Source organism: Galeopterus variegatus, unplaced genomic scaffold (assembly GCF_000696425.1).
Source record: "Galeopterus variegatus unplaced genomic scaffold, G_variegatus-3.0.2 Scaffold4414, whole genome shotgun sequence".
Lineage (NCBI taxonomy): Eukaryota > Metazoa > Chordata > Mammalia > Dermoptera > Cynocephalidae > Galeopterus > Galeopterus variegatus.
In genome coordinates this window covers 89247-109267 of record NW_007730525.1, presented here as the reverse complement: position 1 = coordinate 109267, position 20021 = coordinate 89247, and the positions used below count along the sequence as shown (strand labels likewise).

Below are 20021 nucleotides of genomic sequence, written 5' to 3'. Positions count from 1 at the left end.
CCTTCTTTGTAGATTTCTCATTTTAATCTTATACCTGCAGTTTCAAATATTTTTTGGAATACGATGAATATAAATAAATAAAACTGGATTTTTTTTCTTCATAATAAGTTCATAATTTAAGTAATATCTCTTTCTTAGGAAGTAGTTTTATTCATGTGAAAACATTTGTATGCATTTAGTTCAGTCCTGTTGTTTACAGTAGAGGCACAATTGCTGCTTTAAGGCTTAGACATAAATGAAATTTAAATTAGCTGGATGTTTTTAAAGCTATTTTCATAGCCAATTAGTTGTGGTAGATTTTTTTTCTCAAGGCCATTATTTAATGTTATTAAGTTTCAATAGAGACATGAAATTGAATTCTAATAACAATAAGTAATTTTGAGGCAGATTGTCTGATTCGAATTGTTGCTATGGGAACTGAAAGAAAATGTGTCACATAATTCAATCTTCAATTTAAGTAAATCTCTCAGTAATTTTATTTGCTTAAAAACTATTCCAAAGGGGGAAAGGGCACAGTGCTAGCAAGTGTTTGGTAGTGTGATAGTTGTTTGTATCATAAAATGGATTTAACACATGAAGTAAGCATACTGCCCCCTCAGTGAGTTCAGTCAGTAAATGATACATGCACTGGGGGTGTTCACTGTCCTGCACAAATACAGATAGGAAAGGATGAGGAGTTCCTCCTTAGGATCCTGGAATCTGGAAACTTTTGTTCTCATTCTGATTACCACTGAACATGATCTGGAGCAAGTCATTTAACTCCTAAAAAAGGAGTTAAATGATTATATTATTACAACTATTTAATGTCATTAATGGATTTATGAAACAAATATAAACATTTAATTTTAAAATTCAAGTTATTTCTCAATCTAGAAAACGTATAAAAACATTGAATTCTGCTAAAATAGCTGCTTCAAAATTAAATTAATACTTTCAAAAAGAACTTTGTTTAACCTTGAGTTTAAGTAGTATTTCATAAGTTGTTGAAAAACTCCGTTTTCACTTAATATAAATTATACGGGAATGGAATGGGCATTATTTTGAAATAGATATATCAACAAATTCACCAAATGAATATTTATATAATAGTCCTTTTCTTACTGATGAAATGTAATTTTAATACCACTTAAAAGTATAGCAATAGTTATACCAGTGGTGTATAACTATGTTGATTATTCTCTACACTATGTATTTAGGCAATTAGAAATGTATTTTATTTAGACTGGTTCACAATCTCACTTAACACTTTATATCATATGTCTTTCTGTGAAGCTATGTGATCTTTGTCCCTGAAATTTTTAATGCCTGTTTAATAATGCGTTGAGTTACAAGCCCCTATAGCTGGACATTTAGGCTATTTCCCATTTTTTACTATTATTAAATAAAAATACAGAGAAGCATTGGTACATATTCAGCTTTGTTTTCTGCTTACAAATTATTTATTAAACTACAAGTGAGATAACTGGATTGAGAGTTTCAACGTTTTAATAGCTGTTGCTAGATGTTCCCAAATCATTTTGTAATGTCAGTATACCATTGAGTAGAACAGTTTGCTTGAAGCCTTTCCAACATTGAGGTTTTATTAAAATATATTTCTGAAAATAATAATGAGTCATTTAAAATAGACTCATTTGGGCATCTTTTAACACATTATGATGAATTGAAGCAATTTAATTTAGTTGATTATTCATGAATGCTTTCCCTGTTAAGAATTTCTGCTGAAAAGAATGTCAACCCAAGATATATTTTAGATCAGTATCTCACTCAGGTTACCACAGGCTATATAGAAAATATAATTCTCATTTTAATATAGAAGATAGTTATTGATAGCCCTTATCTCTAGCTCTAATTTAAACAGCCTTAGCTATTTTACTAAGACTGCATGCTGGGACAGGGATAATATATTAAGGAAGTGTAAGTACATTAAGGGACAATATATCTAGCATTTGCATTTATAGCAATGTAAACTCTCCATGCATTAAGACTTGTAACCTTTCAAATCAGAAGGTAAGTTTTCCTTCTCTTTAGATTATTTAGCATAATGGCCTGTAAAAGTCACCTCACACCTAAAGGCATCTCCCTCTCTCTCATTTCAAATTATAGAGGGTTTGATTCTAGTATAAGGCCAAGACTGAGTTATCTTCAGTCTAAGATCCTGGTCCCAGTATATTCTAGGTCAACACTTTTGCTTTTTCTTATGAGACCAAAAGAATTTTGTACATAAATCATATTAGAAGAAATTAAAAATTTCAAAACAGACCTAAAATCCTGGGTGGTCTTATAAATAACATTAAAATAGCTTTAAGGGGCAATATTCTTCCTGGGTGGGTTCTGAGAAGACTTCTGTGGTCAAAAATGGTCCTGGGAAATATAGCCAGCCTAGAGGCCATTTCTGGGTAAAAGAAATAACTTCATGCTCACCCAGGTATTTGGCTCCACTTGTTGGCCAAATTATTCAGCAATCACAACTCCAAACTAGCTTCTGATGTTAAAGTGTCATACAACTCAGTGTCATTTTTCTATCTTCCTTCAAAAGACTTGCCAAAACGATTTCCTAACTTGGACAAAGCAATACCTGAATGTCCCAGGTCCATTTAAAAAATGTAATAAGTGATACGACACTTTAATTCTACTTATATATGTTTAAGAACATAACTGCAGTTTAAATATTTGTTTCTGTTGTGTTTTTTTCCTAGTAAGTGGTAATACATTGTAAGGTCTAAGGTATAAATTGTGTTTGGCATCTAATACAAAAATCTTTTAGTTTCTTTTATATAAACTGTGATGGCCAGAAGGAACAATATTGTTTATTTGCTATTTTTTCCTGCCTAGGAGCATTTCATGGAAGTAATCAGAAACCAGGAATTTGTATTACTACCAGCCAATGAAATTGCCAAGCTCTTGGCCAGTGATGACATGAACATTCCTAATGAGGAGACAATATTGAATGCACTTCTTACTTGGGTGCGTCATGATTTAGAACAGAGACGGAAAGATCTCAGTAAGCTTTTGGCTTATATTAGGCTACCTCTTCTTGCACCTCAGGTAATTAGTAGGTATTTGTTTATAGGTTTTTTTTCTTTGCCTGTTCTATCAAAAAATTTACATATATTTCTATGAAATGTGTAGGTGAAAAGATAGTAAGCTAGCAAAATTCTGCTTGTTTTCAGTCCAGAAGGTCTGGCTCCTAAACGGTATCAATTAATTAGCATTCTTGATTCAGAGTTAGTAATTTTATTTGACTCAACTATAAACCTGTCCTACCAATTGAAGGAGAATTTGTAAAGCTGCTAATAAAAGGAACATTAGACTCTAGGAACTGGAAAATTTAGATTAATTCATTTGCCACATGTTTATTAAGTATCCACTAAATACTGGATTCTGGTGATTAGAGATTAATAAGATATGATAGTAGTTCCAGCTCTGACATTTTAAAACTGTGACTTGGCACATTCACATACCTCAGTTTCTTCATCTGTCAAGGAGACATAACATCCTCTCTGACTATCTCACAGGATTATTATGAGGGTCAGAAACGTGCTCTGCAAAATAAAATGTGCTGTAAATTATACTGTTATTATTTTTATCATTATTTAATAGTTAAGAGCTGTCTACGTGGTACATTTAGGCAATCAGTCATAAAATATGTAAATGCATACTTTTCCCTTTTTATAATTTTCACTGGAATATACAAAAATTCCCCCTGCATACTTTGCTGCCTATCTCAAGGCCTCAAAGGGAGAGAGGCCTTTGAAAGCAGAGAAAGAATGAGCTGTTACTGTTCAAGGTCAGACTGTCTTTTCTTTTTTATTTAAAGTGCCATAAATGTTATCTAATTTGAATTTATCTTGAGGATAATGTATTTTATTTCCTGCTGTTGTGAGCGAAAGTTACCGTTTACTGTCTGCCTTACAGAGACAGAAATCAATACTGATGCTTTGTAAGAAAGACCTCCTTCCTTAGAGGTAGAATATTGTAGGAATACATAGGAGTGAAATTGCATGAGCTGATGAAAATTCAGGAAAAATAACATAATAAAATGTTTCTGTTGAAATCAGATTTAAAGAAAGTAGTTATATTTTTACTGCTGCCTAGCAGAATGTTTTTCTTATTCTTTTCTAGATTAAAGAAAATAAAACCTGAAAAATCCTACCATACTTTGAAAAGAATCTGTGCAATAAAGTAAGCTGACAATTTACTTCAGTTCTGTAGTTTCAGATATTTTGCACGATTCTCAGAGACTTTTAAAATTTCTGTTATCCATGATACCAATGATGATCATAGCCATAAGTTCTTAGAGTTGAAAACACTCTGGAGATCATTTAGTCCAACACCTGTTATACAAAAGAAGTAACAAACCAATAAAGTAAAACCATATGTTCAAAATCACAAAGCGATTGCATATGTTTTTGTCCTTCTGCATTGTGGTTTTATTTGGCTTTGCTATTTGGCTAACACCACAGAGCTAATGAGAGGCACAGATGGGACTTGAACACAAGTACAGTTCTGTGCCTTTTCCAATAGACTATTCTGCCTCTTGAATATACTCTGTGTAAAATTGCTGAATGGGGGGCAGGCTATCAGGTGGAGAAAGAAATAGATTAAAAAATAAGTCAGTGATTATTAATATAATGAAATGAAGGCTGTGATAGATAGAAGAACACTGTGACAATAATAGGAGTAGCCTACCCAAACTGATGGCAGGAAAGCAGGGAGAAGTTCTTGAAGTGTCACTTGATCTACATTGTGAGTTAGCCACCCAAAAGAGCAAATCATGAGTGAACATACCACGTTCTGGAATTTGAAGATAGTTTGCATGGCTAGAGTGTGGAACTGCAAGGGGGCTACATCAAGAGATAAGGCTGGAAAAAGAAATGAACCAGATCATGAAGAACCTCTAGTCATGCCAAGGAGTTTGGATTTTATCCTAAAAGCAATGAGGAAGCACTAAAGGTTTTTAACAGGGGAATGGAATAATCATAATTTTATTTTAGAAAGATTACTATAACTGCGTTGCAGAGAATGGATTGGAGGGATAGAAACTAGAAACCCATTAGGAAGTCTATTGGAAGTCAGACAGGTGAATTAGGTACTCTCTGGTGGTAGAGGCGGAGGGAAATTACCAGGCTCAGAGCTACTGAGGAGGTCAAATTGACACAACTTAATGACTGGATGGTGAGCGGTACAAAAAGAAAGAGGGGTCCAGAACGATTCTGATTTTTACAACTAGGTTAATGAAAGTGCTATCTCAATTGAGACAAGGAATATAGGCTGAAGAGCTAATTTTGGGGGTGGGGAAGAACTTGAGAGAGTCATGTTTCCAAAGCTCTTAACACCTTTAATTCTCTTAGAGTTGAAGAAGAAATATCCAAAACTACTTATTTAAGTTTAGAGTATACCATGTATACTCCTCAGTTTGTTTTTCAATGAAATTTAAAATGTAAATCTTGTAAATATTACATATTTTAGTTAAAAGTGTGTCCAGACTTGAATTTTTTTAAAATATGAGATAATTTCCATTTGAGAACTATGTTATTTATTCTTTTACCTTACTGTTTTCTTAGTCATTCACTATGTTCTTCTAGTTCCTGGCAGACATGGAAAATAATGCACTTTTTCGGGATGATATAGAATGTCAGAAACTCATTATGGAAGCAATGAAATATCATTTATTACCAGAGAGACGACCCATGTTACAAAGTCCTCGGACAAAACCTAGGAAGTCAACTGTTGGTACATTATTTGCAGTTGGAGGAATGGATTCAACAAAAGGTATTGAATAGGCTTCTATTGGGGAGAACAGAAAAAAAGGAATTTTAATCAGTAATAAATATGGCCAAAGAGCTCTTTGGAGAAATGGCTGGTTGCAGAACAGCAGCAAGAAAAGTGCAAGATAAGCCTGGAACATCCCCTAGTGCCAGAAAGTAAGGAAGTGCTCAAAGAATGATGGATACACATCAAACAACACAGGAAGCAGCTTGTAGGGTGCTTAAAAATCTGTCTAAATCTTGGATAATTTGAGCATTAAAATAGATAATGGTAGTAGAAGATTATAACCTATTAAATCAATAAGTATCCATGAGTCCATACTGATACAAATAAAGAAGGGAGAGGGAAAGCTGTTTCTTACAGTAGACTGCCAACTAACAAATGTAGAAGGAAAGATGGGATTAGAAAAAGTACCATTTGGCAGTCATCATAATAATAACCGATTCAGTCAAGAATCATCAATGGATGCTGGCTCTAGTGAGTGTAAGTTTGAGGAAAACAGGATATTTAGCCTCAAAGTATCTCCCAGCCACATGCTTATTATTAGTTAAAGGGTACAACAATATCTTAAAGTGGAGAAACCCAGCACATAGCACCTTGACCATATGTAATGTTGCCATTTTTTTTCCCTCAAGGAAAATGTTTTATTAGGAGAATGTTTAAGAATACTGATGAATCTGTCAATACAGCATTTCATTTGCTATTAAATACCCAAACAAATATATGAAGCTTGGAAAACTGTAGCTATACCATTGGAAATCATTATGTACAACTCTATGCATTTGTAAAACCATGAATTCTTAGCTCTACTAAATTACAAAGGATAGAAATTTTTATTTTTAAAAGACAGAAATTTGGGGCCGGCCTGTGGCTCACTTGGGAGAGTGCGGTGCTGATAACACCAAAGCCACGGGTTTGGATCCCATATAGGGACGGCCGGTTTGCTCACTGGGTGAGCATGGTGCTGACAACACCAAGTCAAGGGTTAAGATCCCCTTACCGGTCATCTTTTAAAAAAAAAAAAAAGACAGAAATTTTTTTCACATTATATTCCTACTACAAGCAAATTTTAGAAAATACAAAACATGCAAGAACATAGAAGGCAAAAAAAAAAAATTGATCCATTGTACCATTAACCAGGTAATGCTGCCATTAATGGACTAAGCAGCAGTATGTGCCTCTGATAGGATGCACTGAGAAGAACTCAGCAGTGCATCTGTGGTATTCTTGCCAAAAGGGTATAACCTGAATTTAATCATGAGGAAAAAACAAATCTAAGTTGAAAGATAGTCAACAAAGTAATTTGTCTTTCTGTAGTATTCAAAAGTGTTAATGTCATGAAATATAAAAAAGATTCAGGAATTGTTCCAGATTACAGGAAATTAAAGAGATATCATAGTTATTATAAGGTATCATCTTGGATTTTCTTTTGCTATATAAAGGACATAACTGAGACAAAAAACAAAATCCAAAAAGGTTCGTAGATTAGATCTTAGCATTGTATAAATGTTAATTTCCAATTCTGATTATTATATTTTGGTTTTATAAGAGAAATTCTTGTTTTGAGGAAGATACACTGAATTATTTAGGGGTATAATGTCATCATTTCTGCAATTTACTCTTAAACAGCTCAGGGGAAAAAAATACATGCATACATACATACATGGAACGTAACTGTAGTAAAATGTAAACATTTGGGAAATATGGGTCAAGGGTAGCCTGGAATTCTTTGTACCATTCTTGCAACAGTTCTTACTAATATTAAAAATAATAGCAATGAACACCATACATAGTGCCTACTGGGTGCCAGGTATTATGCTAGAAGTTTTCTGTGTATTCCCTCTCAGTGTACGTTGATCTCGCCTTTCTCTGAATTCTTTGTACTAAGAGTCTGCAATCCCCTCACAATATCTCTTTGATTTCTGGCTACCTCTCTGATCTCAGCTAATTTTACTTCTCCCCTCACTGATCCATCTATTCCAGCCTTCTTGTTCATGTAACATGCCAAACTTTTTATCAACGTCAGAGATACTACATCAGCTGTTCCCTCTCACTGGAATGCTCCGCCCCTGATATTGAAAGGCCTAGCAGAAATTATTCACTCATATCTCCTCTCAAATGTCAATTTACCAAAGAGGCCCTCCATGACCATTCAGTAGCAACCTCCCCACCACTTTCTAACCTTTTTCCTATCGCTTTCTGTCTCCCAATACATTTATTTATGTCCTATCTCCCCCATCCCACATCAAGTAATCTTCAGAAAAGCAAGGAATTTGGTTTGTTCGTTAATATATTCCCAAAGCCTAGAACAGTGCCTTGCACAAAGATAGCATCAATAAGTATTTGTCAAATGAATGAAGGTTGTCTTTTGCCATCTCTTGAATTATGTGTATGACTAAAGCCCTTGACGCATTAATTATGTTTAAAGGTTTCTCTCCGATGTGGCATCTTTTTTTTTGTCTTTTTTACTGACCGGTAACGGGATCGCAACCCTCGGTGTTGCGCCCGCACCACGCTCAACCAGTGAGCGGGAACCGGTCTCCACATGGGATCCGAACCCTCAGCGGGAGTGTTGCCACGCTCCCAAGCGGTGTACTCTCCAGTGCACCACCGGGCCGGCCCTCTGATGTGGCATCTTTAAAAGAATATAAAATTATGAGCTCTAATTGCAAGTGCTGTATTATTACTTAACTTTTAGGTTCATGGAAGCAAAGACTATAAGATCTCTGTCTATATTTTATCCCCAGTAACATTTATTTATTTATTTATTTATTTTATTTATTTATTTTTTTTTTAAAAGATGACAGGTAAGGGGATCTTAACCCTTGACTTGGTGTTATCAGCACCACGCTCACCCAGTGAACAAACTGGCCATCCCTATATGGGATCCAAACCTGTGGCCTTGGTGTTATCAGCACCGCACTCTCCCGAGTGAGCCACAGGCCGGCCCTATCCCAGTAACATTTAACATGGTGCTATGTATTTATAAATGCTTAAATTCTATATAGAGGCTTGATGACTGGATGGTACAGAAATACATAAAGATAACTGGTTAGAGTTATAGTACAAATATTTGGATATTTTTAGAGATTTTCATGGTCCAGATAACTAAAAATACTTAAGTATCTACTATGTGTCTGGAACTGGTGCTAGCTTTGTTGTTATTACTAGGTACTCTTTCTCTATATTAATCTGTATTTCCAACTTGTATAAAATATCTATTTGATAGTCAGCTTTCATCTCAAACTTGATGTGTCCAAATCTTCTTTGATGATGTCTCCCAAACTTGAGAACCTGGAATCATGATTTATTGTTTGCTATGGATTGAATGTCCCCCCAAAACTCATTGAACCTTGACCCCCAATTATAACAACACTAAGAGGGTGGGAAATCCAATAATTATAACTGAAAGGTGGGGTCTTTAAGAAGTGATTAGATTGTGATGACTGAACCCTTATGAATGGATTAATCCATTGATGGTTTAATGGGTGGTCATGGGCATGATTATAATGGCTTTATAAGGAGAGCAAATGAAAAGCTTAGCTGTCTCTTGCTCAGCCATTTGCCATGTGATAGCCTGCATTGCTGTAGGAAAAGGCCCTCACCAGATGTGTTCCCTGGACTTTGGACTTCATAGCCTCCAAAACTGTAAGATATAAATTCCATTTCATTATATATTACCCAGTTTCAGGTATTCTGTTATAAGCAACAGAAACAGACTGATACAGTATTCTTCAATGGACATCAACTCTGGCTCATTTAGGCAGATAAGGAATTTATTGGAGGGCTATTGAGAAATGGGAAGAAACTACCCCACTGCCTCTGCTTCTTAATAATACCTGCTTTAGTTTTTAAATCCTAAGTGCAAACATTCAAGTGACAAGCTTTAGGTCAGTCCTGGGCCCTAAAATTCCAGGGCAAGGAGAATGAATATCTGTGTTTTTGTTTCTGGGGGAAGGGTTCCTGCCTCTTTTCATGGCTCCTACATACGGTGGAAAATTCCCCAAGCATGGAAAGGGAACTCCAATACGAAGTACCCAAAGTAAACAATATTGTCTGTCTGTCTGTCTGTCTGTCTGTCTCTCTCTCTCTCTCTCTCCCCCCCCCTTATATTCTAACAGTCACCAAGTCTTCTTTCAAATATGTTTTATATCTAATTCTTCCAAATTTCCACTGCCATCTTTATAGTTCCAGTTAGCCCTCCTATCAGCCTACATATTTTGATCATGGTAATTTAGGGGTAATAGCATTCATTATGTTGTTAATATGTTCCAGGCATTATGCTAAGCACTTGACCTATATTATTTCATTTCATCTTCATAACCGCTCTAAAAGCTGAATGTTATTCTTGCTCTCTTTTATAGATGAGAATACAAAGACTTAGAGAAATTAAGTAACTTTCCCAGGATCACACAACTAATTAATAATGGGATTGGAATTCAAACAGGCATTATGTCTCTGGAGACAATACTCTCTGCTCTCTTAACTCTTCAGTTAACATGCCATTATTCTGCGTAACAACTCCAGCAATCTTTAGTCTTGCCACACAAGATGTAAATTCCTCATTCTGGCTTCCAAGACTTTCTGTAATCTGGCCTCTGCTGCTTGACCAATTTTCTCTCCTTTTTTTTTTTCTTTTTTGGTGGCTGGCCAGTACAGGGATCAAATCCCAGCATTATAAGCACCACACTCTAACCAGCTGAGCTAACCAGCCTCTGAGTCTTTTTTAATAATCAAATACTCTGACCTATTCTGTTCAAGCTATCTCTGGCCTGAGTTTATCTTTATAAGGAAGAGCAATTTGCATAAGTTGGATGGTAGTCTGATCGTTGGTCTCTTGGTCCCTTCATATATCTGTTTAGTATGGGGCCCAACAAATAAGCTGGTAATGGTTCTAAAAACCACTAAGAAAATGTTAGAATTTATTTTTTTAAGGTCAGTTCTTCAGTATAAATTACTGAAGTTCCAAGCTTTTACAGAGAATTTTACGTTTATTAGGATTTTGTTGGTTTGGGATATTTAGATTTTTTAAAGATATATATTTGAGACACTGTTTTAATACTTTGGGTTTTTTTTGGGTTTTTTTGTTTTTGTCCTTTTTGAGACCATCCACACCGTGCTCAGCCAGTGAGCGCTGTGAGCACACCGGTCATCCCTATATAGGATCCGAACCCTCAGCGGGAGCGCTGCCACACTCCCAGCGCTGCACCCTCCCGAGTGTGCCACGGGCTCGGCCCTAATACTTTATGTTTTAAGAATTATGTTTGAAATTAGCAAAAGAACTTCTAGTTACCAATTCATAAGACTATGATACTGTTTAGTAAACTAGATATAAAAGAAATAACTTAAAATTCAAAAGAAAAATATTCCTTAAATTCATTAGTGAGATTATTAGCTTTTTTTTTTTTTTTTTTTTTAAAGATGACCGGTAAGGGGATCTTAACCCTTGACTTGGTGTTGTCAGCACCATGCTCAGCCAGTGAGCGAACCGGCCATCCCTATATGGGATCTGAACCTGGGGCCTTGGTGTTATCAGCACCGCACTCTCCCAAGTGAGCCACGGGCCGGCCCAAGATTATTAGCTTTTTATCTCATGGAAGGAAGTTTTTATTTGATTTGGTTTATTTGAGGGAAGGAAGAAGATTTTAAGATCAAATTGAGAGTGATGAATCGAGTATACTATTACATCAAGTAATTTAAGCATATGAGTAAAATCTCACTAGAGCTAAAAATTATAAAGATTATTCAAATTCAGAAATATTTTTGAGCAGCTACTGTGTACAAGGGGACTCTGGTGCTATGAAGAATACAGAGGTGGAAAAAGACTTGATGTCTATCCCAAATAAATTAGAATTTTGAAGGGTAAATCAAAAAAATTAAAACTGCAACATATGAGAAAATATCCATATGTATAACATTGTTAAACTATTTCTAAATTTTAGTAGATTATCAATAGTACTAGTGCTCTAATTACATAATTGTAGTGAATAATTTAGAGTAAATATTAGTCAAGGTCATAATACTACAAGGCTATCACTGATGACATGTTGTATTAGAAGCTTAGAAGAGAGAAGTAGACTCTAATTGAATTCTTCATAATTGGGGGTTGGGTCTTTAAGAGAGGTGGTGCTCTTTTTCTTTTTCTTTTTTTGGTTTCACCTCCACTGGTCTCACCTCATCAAAAGAGTTCTGGAATCTTCTAAATCTTGAAGAAAAAAAAAATGTAGACATCATCAGGCAAATAGCTCCCTAAACTTCCCACACAGCATCATGTACCCAGAGTACATGACCTGCATTAATTCTCTTGTTCTTCCTCATTGCAAAAGACTGTATATCCCTACCCTCTTCCTATGAAAACTAGCCCCTGTGCCTATGCTCTGGATACTGCCCTTTCCTACCTCCTCAGAACCTCACACTATTAATTATGATCCTTTTATCTCCTATATTTTCAGCTTCTTTCTTCTCAGTTAGATCCTTCCCATTAGCATTTAAGCAAACTCAAGGTTTTCCAATTTTAAAAGCAAAACAAAACTAAACCTCCCTCAATCACTAGTAATTAAAATTCTCTCCTCCCTTTTATAGCCAGGCTTCTCAGAAGAACCTCTATGCTCACCATCTCTATTCTTTACTTCCCAATCATGTCTCAACCACTCAAATAAGGAACACTCCCAAAAGTCACAATGACTTCCATGTAGCTAAATCTAGTACTTTTTATTCTTCATCTTACTTCATCCTCTCATTAGCATTTGATACCATTAATAGACGTACCTGCTATAAACTTAGCTTCTATGACACTAAACTCCCCTACTTTTCCTCCCACTTCTAGGTGTTGTTTCTCAGCCTCCTTTGACAGATAATCCTTGCCCATTGGACCTTTTTAATACTGGGGCCTGGTGTATGCACTGGAGAAGAGGAAATGAGGTCACAGATATAGGCAGAGGCCAGATCATGCAGGGGTTTCATGGAATATAATAAAATTATTATTGTCAATGCTAATAAAATTATACTTTTATATTTATAATTTCATAAAGTAGTCAACCGTAGTGCAATTTTTATTCACATAACTTCTATGTGTTACTGTTAAGGAGCAACAAGCATTGAAAAGTATGATCTCCGTACAAATATGTGGACTCCTGTAGCAAATATGAATGGGAGGAGGCTACAGTTCGGTGTTGCAGTGTTAGATGACAAACTGTATGTGGTTGGAGGGAGAGATGGACTGAAGACTTTGAATACTGTAGAATGCTACAACCCCAAAACAAAAACTTGGAGTGTGATGCCTCCTATGTCCACACATAGGCATGGCCTTGGTAAGTATAACTATGCAAATTCACTCAAAATGTCATATATTATGCTCCCTTACATAGCATTTTTACATTCTGTACCAGGCAGAAGATGTCCGGTGCTGCACTGCTGCGTCAGCAGCAATGTCACCAAGCATTCCTTCACATACTCCCTGTTATCTGAGAAATAAAAATAGAGAAAACAAGCATATACATAAATGTAGCAGCAACAGGTACAAGTAAAATTTGGATATCTAAGGATTTTAGTGCAGTGTGAAGATCTGACAAGCAATCTTTTTACATATGTGTTCTGTGTTGACAATTATTGTTATCTAGCCTAACTGAAATGCTTATTTTTAAATCTTTAGCATTATTGTTTTTCATATATATACTCCAGTTTTTAAGCAGAAATGAATAAAAACCCAGGAAGCTTTTAAGGTGGCACCAAGAGTATAGTGATTCTTTCATTCAGTAATTCACTGAGCAGACATTTATTGGCCACGTTTTTTGTTCTGTAGGTATACAAAGATGAGGAAGACACAATCTTTACCCTCAAGGAACTGATGGCTTATGCTAAGATGCATGAAAGAGAATTTAGGGACCTCTCTTTTCTCAGTGAAATCGGAGAAAGAACTTTTTGATGAGAGTGAAGGAAGTAGAAATAAAATTAGAAGGGGCTTGAAATGTATCTGTATCACCCAGCTTTTGCTGCATAACAAGCCACTCCAAATATTGGAGGATTAAAATAACAGCCATTTATTTAGCTAATGGACATGTGGGTCAGCTGGGTAGTTCTGGTCTGGGCTGCCTTGGATGATCTCTGCTGGATTTTCATGAATCTGTAGTGGGCTGGCTGGTTGGCTGTGTGATCTAGGATGGCTTCACTCAGATGTCTGGTGATAGGGCAGCAGAGGCAACTAGGCCACATGCCTCTAATCGTTCAGCAGGCTAGCCAAGACTTCCTTCACATGATAGCAACCCCTGAGTGGCAGTCACCCCAGCGCTCAAACACTTTTCAAGCTTCTGCTTGCATCATGTTTGCTAACATCCCACTGGCCAAAACAAATCAAACAGGCAAGCCCTGATTCAAAGGGTAGAGAAATAGACTCCTCTTCTTGAAGAGAAGAGCTGTAGAGTCATGCTGAAAAAAGGAAAGGAAGAATTTGTGGCCATATTCTCAACCTATCACAGTTTGGAAAGGGTTTAAAATAGTTGCACTGAAGAATTTGATAGGTCATCTTAAAAGATTAATTAAAAGATGGATGAGTAGCAATGAAGGTATAGCTGAGTCTAAATAGTGTAGTTTGTACTATATCCTGTTAATACTGAGCACCAGAATACAGGCTGCCCAAAAAAGCCAATAGCCAGTAATAAAAACTATCTAGGGATGAAGATTGGTATGGTGGTGGATAAAGCAAACAAAGAGACAAGGGATTCTACTAGTTGTAATTAGGTCTCAGTGAAATATGATCTTAAGTTTCAAGTTTGATAAGGAGGTAAAACCAGAGGGTTAGGACTAAGGTACAGAGGAAAAGGGCTTAAAATTAATTTTATGAAATTTAACAAAGTATACTATAAAACATTACTCTTGAGGCACAGAATAAGATGTATCTTAAGCATGAATGAGACTTATAGATTTGGGTTGACCATAAAATCCAAAGTCAATGGTATTACTCAACTCCATACTTCCCCCTTCCCTAGCATGGAGAAAGGAACTTAATTCTAACTTAGCATACATCCTTATACATATAGTACATAGAATGTGATTGCTCATGATCCAGCTGTGTTTTGTGCAAATTACATCGTACATAAAATACTATCATTAGGTCTAGGTGCCATACAAAAGGTGGGGCATAATATATAATATAACAAATGAGTGGAATATCTTGCTTTCAGTCATGATTGAGTGATGAGTATATTTATCTTATATGGCCATGATTTCACAAATTAAAATATATTTGTAGTATAGGGGCTTTTTTGGCCCTCAAGAGTTTTAATATGTCACTTGGCCATGATCATGTCACACCTCTTCTCAAAACACTACTGGCTCTCCATCTCATTCAGAATAAAATCAAAAGTTCTTACAAGACACAAGGTCAGAGTCCTTCTCTCTGATTGCCCTCCATGATCTGGCTCCCCACTCTCCCTTATCTATACTCTCCCACTCACTCACCCTGCTCGGCCAAACTGGCCACCGTGCTATACGTCAGACATACTAAATATACCTCTGGATCTTTGCACATGCTGATGCCTCTACCTCACTTTCTCTTGCCCCAGAAATTTCCATGTCTTGTTTCTTAACTTCCTAACTTCATTCATGTTCCTGCTCAATGTCACCTATCAGAGAGATTTCCCCTGATCCCCTCTACCCTGCTCCATTTTTTTTTAGTACCACTTATCAACATCTGAAATATATTTGTGTCTGTTTCCTGACTGAAATATGAGGTCTGTCAGGGCACAACCCTTATCTGCTATGTTCTATTGAGTGCCTGGCTCTTAGAATAAACTCAATAGATATTTGTTGAATAAATTAACAGATGAATCTGGCTTGGCTCCCTGGTGATGAATCATACCAACAGATTATGGTATCAAATCTAGCTACACATGTGTTCAGATCCCCGTACCAGCCAACTGCCAAAACAAAACAAAACAAAAACCAACTATAGTAAAATCTCATGAACTTGAATTAATAGGGGGAAAGGAATAAAAATGCTTTTTCAAATATATCCTAAATCCATATAATTAAAAAATGTTTTAAAGAGTAGCAATGTATGTATCTGGTGTAGTTTTAAAATAACTTAAAAAAAAATTTTTTTTGAGGTACCTCCAAAAAATACTTCTAAATTTTTTTTTTTTTTTTTCTGTGTCTGGCTGGTACAGGGATTGAACCCTGGGCTTTTGTGTTATCAACACCACACTGTAACCAATTGAGCTAACTGGCCAGCCCCTCTAAAACTTTTAAGACTGGAACTACAGTGCTATTTCAACCCCAGCTACCCATCTACCCACTAAGAAGTGCACTGAGGAAGCCAAATATCTATATCATAACTTTTTGCTTGGTTAAATTTGCATGTTCATGGTTTATTGTACTTATATTTCAATTAAAATGTGATTTTTAAGATTTAGCAGCAAATCTCAAGTCCTCTCTTCTTTCCTGTGTCCTTGCAGGTGTGGCTGTATTGGAAGGTCCTATGTATGCAGTAGGAGGGCATGATGGCTGGAGCTACCTGAATACAGTGGAAAGATGGGACCCTCAGGCTCGCCAATGGAATTTTGTTGCCACTATGTCCACCCCCAGGAGCACAGTAGGTGTGGCAGTACTAAGTGGAAAGTAAGGAAAATAAGTTCCATTTAAAACACAATAAAGCAAATTTATTAAGCTGTATCATTTCCAACTTAAAGATATACATAAATATCTTAAGAGTGATTTGAAGAAACTTTTAAAATAATGTCTTTTTATAATGGTTCTAAGTATAAGTAGCTCAACATTGTTAGGCTTTCATTCTAATGTGCAGATATTATACATTTCTAGTTATCATTTTGAGTTAAGAAATTTTATATATATCTTCAATATTAATTAATTATATAGTAAAAATCTGGTGGTTTATATAACTTTAAAAATATATGATCTTTGGAGCATGGTGCTGATAACAACAAGGTCAACGGTTCGGATCCCCATACCAGCCAGGTGCAAAAAAAAAAAAACTGTATATGGTCTTTTGAAAGTAGTATGGTCTCTCTCGAGGTTTCCCTAAAAATTCCTTCCATCTTTTCTACTGATTTATCTTTACTTTTACTCCTCTTCTTTCTTATCTTGGTAAACTACTGAAAACTAGAATGGATTTAGAAAAATGTGCTCTCTTTCCTCTTGTCCGCTCTAAATAAACAGATTTAGGTAGAGCTATCACCAATAGCTCTTGGTTATTCAGAGACTAAATATATATCTTTTTCCGTCCTTACTTCTTCCATAAAATGAAGCCCTCTATGGTTGTTAAAGAAAAGTTGTTTGTTGATACCTTTTGCTCACTTAAAATGCTTTATCATCATTTCCAGAAAGAGGAAGAAATAAAAGTTAAAATAGAGACTTAAAATTATTTGTAGAATTGTGTTATTATTATAAGAAAAATGAGAAAATATTATACTAGTAAAGTTTTAAGTAAAGTAGCAAAGTTACCACTAGTAAAATTTTTTTCTATTTTATGACCTAAGATCTTGTTTCCTCAAGACTTACTAGTCATGTTCTACTTTTTGGTTTTTTTAGCATTATTACAAGTGATAGACAAATGGTAACCATTTTTTAGGTATATCTGACCTCCACACCCATCTCCTCAGTTGTTTTAGCTAAAGAAATAACTTCAATATTCATCACTACGTATCTTTCATAACTCTTTGATAGAAGAGTCAGCCATCAAAGAATCTAGTAAATGAGAAGAAGGAAAGAAAACTAAACAATGTCTTCTTGGTTTTGACTCTTTGGTTTAAACTTTTGGGATTATTAGTTCATTGGACTAAATTTTGTTCAGTGGCATATTTCTTAGCCCATATTTCCAATAAAGGACAAAAGAATAACTGCCTTCTCATAACCTTATTTCCAGACCTACTTGGACTTCTAGACACAGAAATACCTTACTTCCTTACCTTTTCTTGCCCTCTACTAACTCACCTGAAGTACAGTTAATTGAACATAATTCTAAGACAGTCTAATAATCATATCATAAGCTAAGGATCTCTACTAAATATTAAGAAATTTTATTTTGAAAGTATATATACAGAATCTAGAATAAAGAAAAGTTATGTTGTTAGTTCAAAACAATTAATGCAAGTAGTTCAAAAAAATTAATCGTGATCTTCTCTGTACCATTCCTTGTAATGTAAAACAAATCATTTCTGTGTGCCTTTTCTTAATCTATAAAATGAAGAGCCTAGCTTAACTACTGTTTTTGTTATTTTAACTTATTTTACAATGTTTCCTGAAGCAAAATATAGTTGTTTCTTTTTTTTTTTTTTGACCGGTAAGGGGATCACAACCCTCGGCACAGTGTTGCCTGCACCACACTCAGCCAGTGAGCGGACCGGCCATCCCTATATAGGATCCAAACCCGCGGCCTCGGCACTACCAGCGCTGCACTCTCCTGAGTGAGCCACGGGGCCGGCCCAATATAATTGTTTCTTTAGGAAAGAACTATTTCTATATTTGAGTTGCATTCTGCATCTTAAAATTTTTCTTTCCACCAAGTTTGACAGAAAGAAGCTTCATTTAGACTTCTGATTGCTCAGGCCACTGTTAAGCCATTGGCTGGCAAATATTTTTAGTGGTAGAATCTCTCTTTCAAATGAAATCTTACAAAAACCTCAATACTTAAGACAAATGGAAGTTCAAGTTTATTCTAAACTTATTTTAAATTTATTATTATATTTTGTTTTGGTTGTCCAATATGAAGAAAATCCTGATTCACAGATAAGATGCTGAAAGGATAATGATTATTTTAACTAATAGAGCAATTTAATCTGAATCTCAGAAAACTCTTCAATTAAATCGCTCAAATAGTTTGAAAGTAGTAGGAAATTTTTTTTCTAAATTGAATCTCAAAGAGTATCTGCCAACTACTTGCATTCTTGATCACAATTTAAAAAATCAAGCAAGACCTAAATCTTTTTTAAAAATATATAGTATGATACTATCACAACTTGACATGATATTTTTCTTTTTAGTGTAATAGATACTGTCATGGGGAAGAGAGATGAGTTCTGAGTCTTACATGGCATCTAATTGAGCTAGGTTATATTTTGGAAAATTAAAAATACTTTTCCAAAAAAAAAATTCAAATTTTTAAAAGTAAAGAGTTTTATTTACCAAAGGAAGAGGGAAGAGTACACTCCAGAGAAAATGGAGTGGGCCCGAGGAGACGAGTGCTCAAGAGCCCCCAAAAACTTGAATTTTAAATGAACTATTTTGGGGACACCTCCTGCCCCCTCCCCCCCCCCGCCCACCTATTCCTCCACAGAATCTTATTCTTACTTAGAACACAGTTTGAAAACCATTGCTTGAGATAATGATTCTTCAGGAAGAATTACCAATATATTTTAACCCTTAATATTAGCTCAGTGTAAGCATCGTTTATAACTTAAGATCTCCTAATACTGTCATTTACTAAAAGAACACAAAGAATTAGTTTTTCTCCTTAAATGCTTATATTGGGCTTACCATGTGCTAGGCACTGTTCAAAGTACTTTAATTATCAATAATCCTCTGAAGGTAGAACTTACAGAAGATGAAATTCAGGCAGATGGAGGTTAAATAACTTGCTCATAGTCACAGTAAGTGGTGGAACTAAAATTTAAACCCTGAGAATCTGGTTCCAGAGTTTATGCTCATAATCACTGCACTATACCATTTTTCACAGAGAAGACCCATGAATTCACTATTAAGAGAGTAGTGTGCCTTGAAGTCTATGGTAATGTGTGTATATGTATGTGTGTGTAGATGTGCACACATGAATTATTTTTAATTATTGATATTTTCTAATTGTTGAAGCCTTCTAATGGTCTGTGATCCATATTCAGATAATCATTCTATCAAGTATTAGTTGAAGATGAGACTAGTTCAGTATTAAGAACAGTAACACAAGTAGTTTTTAACAGATAAAAAAACTTCAACAGGTAAAAGCTTCAAATAAATTTCAATTTCCATACTGTTAATATAGTTTAAGTTTAAAACACAATATTACTATAATCATATGCTGCTATTTAAGATATGGTCATTTTATTATTTAAGAACAAGTTTGAGTGGCCGACCCGGTGGCGCACTGGATAGTGCGCCGCTTGGGAAGCGCAGCGGCACTCCCGCCCGAGGGTTCGGATCCCACATACAGACCGGTTCCCGCTCACTGGCTGAGCGAGGTGCGGGAGCAACACCGAGGTTTGCAATCCCGTTGCCGGTCCCCGGTCCGGTACGGGGGCAACACTGAG

The 20021-nt window shown here is 35.6% G+C and overlaps 1 protein-coding gene across 1 annotated transcript in view; it reads left to right on the top strand.

Moving 5' to 3' along the window:
- The window catches only part of KLHL5 (kelch-like family member 5), a 50806-nt gene that overhangs the window by 20863 nt on the left and 9922 nt on the right, over nt 1–20021 (top strand). The window contains exons 5-8 of the mRNA XM_008587530.1: nt 2833–3045; nt 5586–5772; nt 12855–13079; nt 16221–16383. Coding sequence (XP_008585752.1) covers nt 2833–3045; nt 5586–5772; nt 12855–13079; nt 16221–16383 — 788 coding nt within the window. The remainder of the gene's footprint in view (nt 1–2832; nt 3046–5585; nt 5773–12854; nt 13080–16220; nt 16384–20021) is intronic.